The 10,924-nt window shown below is 37.9% G+C and overlaps 2 protein-coding genes across 2 annotated transcripts in view; both read right to left on the minus strand.

The window, feature by feature from the left end:
- The window catches only part of LOC107667734 (claudin-7-A), an 8,126-nt gene extending 4,630 nt beyond the window's left edge, over positions 1-3,496 (minus strand). Inside the window, exon 1 of the mRNA XM_016459456.1 lies at positions 2,999-3,496. Within this exon, the coding sequence (XP_016314942.1) occupies positions 2,999-3,221 (223 nt within the window). The 5' untranslated portion in view covers positions 3,222-3,496. The remainder of the gene's footprint in view (positions 1-2,998) is intronic.
- Positions 3,497-6,270: 2,774 nt separating this feature from the next.
- chrnb1l (cholinergic receptor, nicotinic, beta 1 (muscle) like) overlaps positions 6,271-10,924 on the minus strand; it is a gene marked incomplete at its 5' end in the record, with an annotated part of 9,785 nt that continues 5,131 nt past the window's right edge. Inside the window, 3 exons of the mRNA XM_016459455.1 lie at positions 6,271-6,411; positions 6,982-7,123; positions 10,345-10,376. Of these exons, the coding sequence (XP_016314941.1) occupies positions 6,271-6,411; positions 6,982-7,123; positions 10,345-10,376 (315 nt within the window). The remainder of the gene's footprint in view (positions 6,412-6,981; positions 7,124-10,344; positions 10,377-10,924) is intronic.

Here is a 10,924-nt window from a genome sequence, read left to right on the forward strand (position 1 = left end):
ATATTCAGTTATAGTCATAGCGCCACCTGCTGACAACAGGAAGTGACATGTTTTACGCTGTAACAAACTACTCCTCGAAATTTAATGACATTAAAAAAGTTTTTGGGTCAGTCTAATCTAAAGGCCTTTGTGATGTTAAATTGTGAAGATCTTGAGTTTTCGTCAAGGGGCGTGTCCCTGGCGGCCTGACAAAGTTTGCTATTTCGCCATGAAACATGCAACATGCAAGCAATGTCCGATCTGCCCCAAACTTCACACGTTTGATAGCTGTTCTGTCCTGAACACATGTCTATGCCATATTCAGTTATAGTCATAGCGCCACCTGCTGGCAACAGGAAGTGTCATGGTTAACACTGTTATGGACTCCTAGAAACCTATTAAAAAGCGTCTGGAAGTGTTAAATAGGCTGGCAACATGCTAGAAACATGCTAGCAACACTTAACAAATTGTTAAAGCATGCTATTAATGCAGTGAAACAGGAAGTTGATGTAACTCAGGCATGCAGTGTCCAATCTGCCCCAAACTTAACATGTCTGATGAGTCCTGGCCTGAACACATCTACATGCCAACATTCAGTTATAGTCATAGCGCCACCTACTGTCAATAGGAAGTGACATCTTTAGCACTGTGTTGCACTATTAGCAACACAATAAAATAGGCCATTGTGTGCTAAACATGTAAAAAATTTGCTCAAATATGATAGCAACACTTACTAAGTGCTAAAGCATGCTATTAATGCCATGAAACAAGAAGTTGTTGTAACTCATGCATACAATGTCCAATCTGCCCCAAACAAAAAAAGTCCTGGTCTGAAGACATCTACATTCCAACATTCATTTACAGTCATAGCGCCACCAGCTGGCAGTAGGAAGTTTGGCACATATAACTGACTTTGACATATTCCTCCTATATTTATCACTTTAAATGCATATTGCCCACCATTAGCTGTTTTCCTAAAGTCACCGGGTGGCGTTGAGCCCGGCTGCGAGGGCCCTTTCATTGCTGCTTGCAGCTTTAATTTAATATTAAAACTAATTTTATAGAATCTAGAGTCTAAAACTATATGTTGAAATCTTAACAACCATATTATAAATAATAATTAAAATAATTTAATGTTACACAAGAAATACTGAATTATTATTTATATTAATTTACAAGTAAATTGCATAAAAATTTAATTTAAACTGTATGCAATTGAGATTTTACTCCAAAACTAGATATTGAGACCTAAATTTAATTATCATTCAATAATAATAAAGATAATTTAATATTATACAAGTAATATTAAATTGTTATTTATAACATTAAAGCAAATTTGATCAAATAAAGAATATTATAAATTATAATAATTTAATATTATATTTAATTAAATTGATATTTTTTTTATATTTTTAATTAATATTAATTAATATTTAATTATAACAAAATTAATTTCTTGCTCTGCAGTTGCTAAAGTGTCATTTCCACAGAAGTCTGAGCACTAATAGTAATGCTTGCCTTAGCACATCTACTAATTATGCACTGTCCATACACTGTTAAAAAGGATGCCGCTGAAAAAATGTTTATATAAAATCCATCAGTTAGGCAATACAGATAAAAGAGAGTGCAAGAAGCCATTCTGTACTAGTGCAATCCTGTACACGTGCACACAAACCCATCAAGACAGGAGGTAAAAAAAAAAAGGGAATGTGTGAGGGGCACGGGTGCAAGCTGTAGTGAAGCGGAATAATTATTGCTCTCCTTTATTCATTAAAACACAATGAAGCATCTCTTGCCAGGCACAGAAAACAGTCAGTGGTTGAATTCAGGGGTCACCCTTCATCCATGCTTTCTCTCGTCTTTCGCTCCTCCCTCCATCCAAGTTCAACCTGCTGTCAGGTGCAGTTCCAGCTGGTTTCAACTGGAAGTGTCCTGCAGTTTTCTCAGAAATGACCCCTGAGGTTCTGCCCAGAGCCCCTCGGTAAATACATCAAGTCAAAGAGTGAACCGCGAGAGCTAAATCACATTTTAGAACAGTCTATGTTAATCTGTAGAGAGTGTTCCTGCAAACTCTGAGGTGGAACGTGAGGTTGTGGTTTCCTATCCCAGCCCTCGGGGGAACTGAGGGAATGGGGAATGTTTCTGTAACAGCCCTACACTGAAGCACTCAATTCAATAAATAAACTCATAATTCATTACTGGTAGTTGGGTGTGTTAATAAAAATACTTTGGCAGCTATAGAAACAATGGATTATGTTTTTCCCAAAGAAGCACAGGCACCATGGCTACTTGTCCTGCCTGGTTACATTACAGTCATACAGTAGATCCAAAGTCCCAATGGCGAGGCCAGCATCCATTAATCAAGCTGGGAATGGCATCAGTGTTTATTTGAGTGTGTGCGTGTGAAGAGTTGAAAACTACGGCTTCAGTTGCCAGAGAATTCCAATAAACACCTACAGTACAGATATACATTATATTACATGACAGGCACTTCATCTGTTAGACCAATTTATATAAGGCTACATATTGGATCCCATGTGTGATATTGAATTAGATACATTCAAATTTAGATTTATTCTTTTTAGATTAGCTTGATTCCTCTGGCTCCTTTACATGTGGACCTTCAGGTATTACAGGCAAATACAGATTAATCATGTACTAAAATATGGAACATTAATACATAAAATGAATAAGTATTTTGTGAACTAAGACAGACAGATAGACAGACAGACAGACAGACAGACAGACAGACAGACAGACAGACAGATAGACAGACAGACAGATAGACAGATAGATAGATAGATAAACAGATAGATAGACAGACAGAGACAGATAGACAGACAGACAGATAGATATAGATAGATAGACAGATAGACAGAGACAGACAGACAGATAGACAGATAGACAGATAGACAGAGACAGACAGATAGACAGACAGACAGACAGACAGACAGATAGATAGATAGATAGACAGATAGATAGATAGATAGATATAGTTAGATAGATGTTTGACACTCACTGTCTAATTGTAGAATGGAGTCGTAGATTTTGCACTGAAGCTGTCCGGTGCTCTGAAACGCGCAGGACATCCACAGTCCCTGGTAAGTGGCCACTGCCGTGATAATACTGTCCCCCACGTACGCGGACATCTTCCACTGCGGCAGGATGGTGCCCACGATCAGTCCAATGATGCCAATCAGAGAGAGACCAAATCCAAGCAACTGAACGCCCGAGTTTGCCATATTTGTTGACACTTAATGGCAAGCAGAGCATCAGTTGGCAACAAACTTGAGAAAAGCTCCTGTCCCGCACCTGTTACTCTCTGAAGGACCTCCCCGAAAAAACTGTCGATGAAGTTGAGAAAGCGACCAAATCTCCGAGGAAAAACAGCAGTCTGTCAGTCAGCTGGCGGTGTTTATATCTCGACACGGATGCCAGTTAATGTGTGCGTAAAATACAGATGCCGAAGTGTGGTCTCGAGCGAATGAGAGGGTAACGGCAGGCTGGCGCGCGATGCCCGTTGTGCCATGCCCGGTGTCGTGACGTCACGCCACAGTACCACTCGCATCATCTTTACTTAAGTTTTAAACTTTTACTATCCTACAAAAAATATCGGGTAGCAAGCTAGATAAAGTTTATGTTTTCTCTATAACATATTCTTCTAGCCAAGTGTCTTTAATAAGGAAACCACCAAAAACATGTTGTGGTAAAATCACAAGTAGGCTATGACATGAAAGTCTCAATTATGAAATAAAAAAATGACATAAAAAATTAATTATGATTTCCTTTTGTATGTTGGCGGAAATGGGCTTCCATAAAATAAAACACTAGGCTGTTCTTGTTGTTATAGTTATTATTATAGAAATTATTATTATGTTGCCTGCTTTAATTTACATTGATATATTTGAAAACCTTCCATTTTCCTCCGTTTACTTGGTGCTTAAAACGTTTCACATACTATTGCCTATTCAGTCTCAGAACCTCGACTTACATCTTGTCCATTCCATGAGGACACTTTTGTCACGTCTAACCATTCCATCAGGTGACCTCTGCACTTCCAGTGAAGGGGGAAACAAGTCTGGGTAACACTTTACTTGAAGGGGTGTGCATAAGACTGACATGACACCTTCATAATCATGTCATGAATATGAAGGAGGTTTTATGCATGTTTATGACAACTGTCATTAAGTGTCATTCGCTCAGTTATCATTTTTAATGCAAATATGACATTATTTGACCTAACCCTACCCCTACCCTTACCCCTAACCATAGCCCATAACAAAGACATCTCAAACAATGTCATCTTTGCATTAAAAATTACATAACTGAGCGAATGACACTTAATGACAGTTGTCATAAACATGCATAAAAAACCTTCATATTCATGACATGTGTCATGTCATGATTATGTAGGTGTCATGATTATGAAGGTGTCATGTCAGCCTTATGCACACCCCTTCAAGTAAAGTGTAACCAAAGTCTGGAACACTATCAACTATTGTCTGCGGTGCAGAGTTGGCACCAATGTTACAATGATCTTACAAAGGTAAAGAGGAAATATCTATAACCTGAGAAAAATAGGGCGGAAGCAATAATGCTATTCGAAGAGGAAATTATTTTCACTCCAGAAAGTGTCTATGTCTGACACCCATGTTTTCGGTTGATGGTTTCTTTTAAAGGTAACAAATAGGATTTAAACAAATAGATAACCGAAAAGTCACAGTTTGTTCTCAGAATTCTCAGAGAATGTGTAGGAGAGGTGGAATAACAGTTGGCAGACACAGTAGAAGGAACTTCTTTGCTTCAGTAACATCTTGAAATTAGCACACACTACCCTGGTCACCCCTGGTAACGTGATTTATCTGTCACCCTAATATTGGCCAGTTCCTGAGCACTGGGCCAAGTAGCCTTGACACACAAAAGAAACTTTGACATTTTTTTCAAAGCTTCTGTCCCCACCTAGTTCCAGTAAACAGACAACACTCAGTAAAGGGAGAGCAGCAGTGCTAAATCAGCCCCAAGAAGAACAGAAACTCCCTTCATGGCTTTTCTTCTGGCTGGCTCCAGGGCTTTTTTTGAAGTTTACAGACAGTGGAAAAAAAAAAAAAAACAGTGATTAAACTGGTGTAAGCCTTCTTAGAAGCCCACTGAACCGTTAGCAATAAAACACACAGGCCTCTGGGTTTCCCCTGAAAAGCAGTGACTCGGCTAATGCTTTTCTTATTTCATTATTTCTTACCTCTTTCTTTTACTTCTTATGCAACTAGGTGCCTTCAAAGAAATGTAGGCACACAGACCAAACTGATGTAATCTAGGAATTCCAAGGTCTCTTTTCTATTGATGACAACTTTCCCCCAAAAAATGTTTTTGTCATGTTTTTAAAATAGGTCTTTTATGACTGCATTTATTAGATCAAAAATACTTTGTAATTTGTCTTGAGAATAATGTGCGTCAAGACCAGAAATGTACACTAAGAAAAAAATATTAATTTTCATTTTGTTTTCATGCTGACTTTAAAGACTTGTAACATCCATGACTCAATAAAAGAAAATCATGACTTTAATTTCATGCTACAGAAATTGCTCCAACACAAAATATTAGAAAACTAGCATAAAATTGGTCATGTAAGTCCAAATAATTTAATGTTAACCCAATAAAAGCTTCTGTAAGGTAATCATGAACAATATCATGTTGCTTTAGGAACTTAATCTAAACATGAGCCATGAGTTTGGCTCTGCCAGTATATTCAGATTTTAAAGTTTTAAATCTAAAATTATTTGAGAATTAGCCAAGAGTAAGTGGTTCATCACAATAATAATAAATGGACAACATAATGCAAGTTAACATTCAAATTACTGGCTGAAAAAGAGGTGTGTCAGCCAGAAAACCATCAGCTAATGTTATTTAGAATTGACTGCACATCAGTTCATTAACTTTACCGTAGCTAGATTGACAAAGCATGGAGTTGCGGCATGCTTGTCAGACTTTATATCCTAATGGTTTAGTGACGAATCAGATCCAGGAAGGATTTAACAAACCACTGCTGGCAGACAGAAAAGAGCTGCACACAAGGAGAGAAATACTGTATGACTGTTTAGATTATGCTGAATGCATGTGATTATAATTTTTATGATATATTCTCTAGGGCATTGGAGATGCCCAATTTCTCAAAGAAAGAAAGAAAGGCAAATAAATATGATTTTTGATGCCCCCTAGAGTCAGTCAACACCAACTACAGTCTTACTATGTTTTGTGTTCAGGAGCTGTGTGCCTGTCATTTAAGGGATGTGCTCATGGAAAAGGCTGGTCAGGAGTGTAGTTGAAACTGGCATCCAGAAACATGGCCAATGTGCCCAGGGTAGTAATGATGACAAAGAGCCAAAGGAAGAGCCGATCCAAAACCACAGCAATGTACTGCCAGTCATCTGTCATCTACACGGGTACACATCAAACACAGAAACAATAGGATATGTTGATCTCACTGACACAGGAGGATGTGTATTGTCAATTTATGAATAATCACGAGGATCAGGGACAGACCGAGAGGAAGAGCCTTAGATAAAGGTTCCCTTTCATGGGAACTTCGAACTGCATCCTCTAGGGGTCGCTATGGGGGGGAACGCCTCGTCGTGACCCGTGTCTGAAGCATACATTGAAAAAACACCAACTCGTTGGCCGGCGACAGCCATGACGTCACTACCGGTGCGACTATAGTATAAATAGGCGCCGGGAGCTACACATCATTCTCTTCTTCGTCTTCATTGACTGTTTTGTTTGAAGCGTGCATTTCTGTGGTAAGAAAAAAAAGAAAAGAAAAAAAAGCGATCTCTATTTATGGCGAGCACTAGCAAAGCATTTAAGGATGTGTGCATCCGTGTTGACGTTGTTTAACATCTGATGACACACACGATCTATGATCTGTGAGTTTGTGTGGAAAAACAGAGACGGAAAGTGAATGAGAATGTGTGTGGTTTGTGAGCATGTGTGTGTTCATAGACTCACGGTATCGTCCACATCCTGTTTCTTCAGTTGTTCAGCCATGTACGTGACGGCGGCAATTGCAGATTTGAGATTCGGAGGCAGAATCAGACAAAAGTTGTCACTGTTTGAAAACCTCTGCAACTTCACAGTGCTCTCGTTATGACTGAAAAGCACAAATACACAAAAATAAAAGAATGATTAACCCTAAACAAAGATTAATAAGTGTACTAACAAAACACAAATTGTTATGCTGCAGTGTTTTCATGTCCACTCACTGTAAGTGGATTATTAACATTATATAAAATTCTAACAAATTATCATTAAACGAATAGTTCACTCTAAAATTAAAAAAATGCTAAAAATTTACTCACCCTCAGGCCATCTCCTGCTAACCAATGGATGCTCTGCAGTGAATGGGTGCCACCAAAATGAGTTCAAACAGCTGTCAAAATCACAATAATCCACAAGTAATCCACACTACTCCAGTCCACCAAAACTGTGTGTAAAACAAATCCACCATTAATGCATTTGAACTTTAAACTTCTGTCATATAGTCCATAATCCATACTGATGCTTCCTCCAGTGAAAAAGTCCATGCCCTGTTTTCCATTTCTCATCAAAATCCACAGAAATATTTGTTTAGAACTGTTTTTTTTTTGCCCGTAAACGATGCATGATCTGTGCATATTTCTCTCCTGATTCAGACAAGATAACTTTTTCACCGGAGAAAGCAATATTATGGATAAGGACTCATTTTTAGCAGCATTTTGCTTCACAAGAGGTTAATTGATGGACTGGAGTTGTGTCAGTTACTTGTGGATTATTGTGATGTTTTTTGTCAGCTGTTTGGACCTTGACGGCACCCATTCACTGCAGAGGATCCTTTGGTGAGCAAGTGATATAATGCTATACTTCTCTAAATCTGTTCTGATGAACAAACAAACTCATCTACATCTTGGATGACCTGAGGGGTGAGTACATTTTCAACAAATTTTTTTTCATTCCTTTGAAAATTGCTTATAAGTATGAGCAGCAATTTTGGCCCTTTGATATTAATTAGGATATGGTGTTATATTGCTCACAGTTTTTAAGCACTCAGCTTTCAATTTAGTCAATACTGAGAACAGAAAAAAAAGATGAAAAAAAAGGAATATTGGAGACTAGGTGGTACTTGGCCTAAACGTTTGATACTGTATCGTATTGCATATTGGTTAAATGTGCTGCCTGCCCTTGTCTTCCTCTTTTATCCTGAAAAAGATGACCTATCCCATGACCTGACTGGTCTGCAAGTGACAGCCGCACACTTTGAAACGTCAGGGCAACATTTAGACAACATGCACTTATTTATAATGATTTACTGCACCTGTTGCATGTTTTCATTTTTAGAACAGCACTGCGTTATTCATGCATAGCTCACCATCATCATACTAGGAGAAAATCATCTATTTCATCTACTACAAGTTACAGCATACTTCTTTGCAATAAGCCAGACAATTTAACAGTACAAACCCTGCAGGATGAGTTATGTATCAAATGTAACATTTTATGGTAATAAATAACCAAGTATGAGCAATAGCAATTACAAAGCATCACTAATAATATATAGAAATGTGCAGTAGCTAGTTTTGCATGCTGTGTTGTACAGTAGCATGAGTTCATTGTAGAGGTCAATATTGTGTTGCTCTGTGCTATAGTGGGAATGAGTCTGTCATACAGTGTAGAATGAATGAGAGCAGTGCTGTGTCTGGGACTGACCTCCCTCACATTCCCATTCTTTCAAGGGTGAGTTTTTTTCCAACAGGGATTATACAGAGAGCACCACACGTCCAGCACATGATATGCACGGTCAATGAGATGCATACCGGTATAGACAGGAACTCCAACACTCATACAAACGTTTGTTTCCACATACTGTATGTGTGATGTATGCATTCACTTTCCTACGCACATGTTGCATACACACTTAATATAAAAACCCATCCTCAAATGATTATCTGCACAGACACAACTCATGCACACAGACCTCTGCACAACATAAACAAACAATGCACATAAATACAACACAGATTCAAATCATGTTGCGCTTCATACTCTTTCACTTGTCTTTTCAGCCAGTTAAATAAACATATGCAGGACATCAGAGTAACATGCTGACTACAACTTTTACTAAGCATTGTAGGCTGTTTTCATTTAATTTCATTGCATTTTCTGTGGAATCAATGTTCAAACATTCTAAAATGGCTAGAAATTGAACATAATGTCTGAGAGTGTTTTCATGTGCAAAAGTTGTAATTTTATCAGCATGCTATTTAAACCACAACCACCACCAAAACAACAACAACAAAAAAAAACTACAGCAACTACTAGCTGACCATTGTTACCCAACCCATGTTACAGGTTTCTTTTCACATCTTACTCTGGACCACAGTATATTTGCATTATTGACACAAGTACTACCTCGATTACCAGTGGCAGCTGTGTGGCACTTTTATTGTTATTGTTAAGTAAAATTAATTAAATTAATTAAGTTATTAAAAAATTAAAATTAAAATTAAAATGTGAATAATTAGGGTTTTTTTAGTATATAAACAATACAAAAATAACACCTTTAAGGACTCAGGAGGAGAAAAGGGAGTGTCAAATATCCAAAACTGTACAATTTCTACTAAAATTTCTGACAAGAATCAATGACAAATGAATCAATGACACTCTGCTTGCAAATTTTCAATAATTAAAATAAAGCTGAAAAATGTAATTGAAACTGAAATTACTAAATAAAACTAAATTAAACTAATTAAGCTAAATAGAAATATAAAACAAACAAAAAATAAAAAATAAAATAATAAAACAAATAAAAAAATGACAAAAGAACAAAATTACTACAACCTAATAAAAAAAATATATATATTTATAATTTCTGACAAGAATCAATGACAAATGAATCAATGACACTCTGCTTGCAAATTACCACAACAAAAACTCAAATTATGTAATTTTAATAATTAACTTCTAAAATGAGGCTTATTGCTTTCATACCAATTGTTTATTGGGTATCCAGACACCTGTTTTCAAGCAAGACCTGAGTTCATTACACGTTTCACACCAGCCAAACTCTGACATCAAACACGTTTGGGACCACTCATCTGCTGTCAAACCACCATTAGATTTAGCAAGAAATTTAGGATATTTAGGCCTTTGGGTTGTTCCAAAGTTTGGATAGCAAGTACCACCTGCTAATAAAAATGGATCACATTCAACAAAATTAACTTTCCCTGAAATCACTTCTCTTATCCTGTAGCCCTCAAGACCGGCGCCATGTCTTGAAGGACTTGTGAGCTTAGCACTTTAATAAAGCTCTATAGCGGCATGCAGCCGTCTTAAGACCACCTGTTAGACTGGCTAAAGAGTGGCACACTCTGCGGCACCAGATTACAGGAGCAAGAATGACAGGCCACAGGTCACGAGCCATTCTCAAACAGATGAAGAGGAGGAAAATACGCACCCCAGGCCCACCAAACAGTTCATTACTACTATTAAGGACAGATGGAGACCACACACTGTACAATAAAGCAGAGTCATGTGCACGTTTTCAGAAAAAACCCATCCATCTGTCCATCAAAATGTCCATTCATCCATTTATGTGCATCCTCCACCTTCGGCCCTCTCCAGCTGTTCTTGTGTGCATTACACTCTAATGCCTCAGCTCAACAAGGGCTTAGATTCTGGCGACTTTGGAGGGGTGACTGGGCTTAACTGGGCTGAGATCAAATGCGCTTGGATTGAGAGGAGGAACAGCCAGCACAGCGACTTTCATCATCCGCTCACACTGATCCGCGTTTACGAGAGTTGCTTAAAAGCGAGCAATATTGTCAACACCAGCAGATTATGGTACAAGCTAGGGCTGCACGATAAATCGAAATGGAATCGAGATCGCGATTCGACAGAAGCTGCGATTGTCATGCGT

This window comes from Sinocyclocheilus anshuiensis, unplaced genomic scaffold (genome assembly GCF_001515605.1).
Source record: "Sinocyclocheilus anshuiensis isolate Anshui unplaced genomic scaffold, SAMN03320099.WGS_v1.1 scaffold2189, whole genome shotgun sequence".
In the NCBI taxonomy this organism is placed as follows: domain Eukaryota; kingdom Metazoa; phylum Chordata; class Actinopteri; order Cypriniformes; family Cyprinidae; genus Sinocyclocheilus; species Sinocyclocheilus anshuiensis.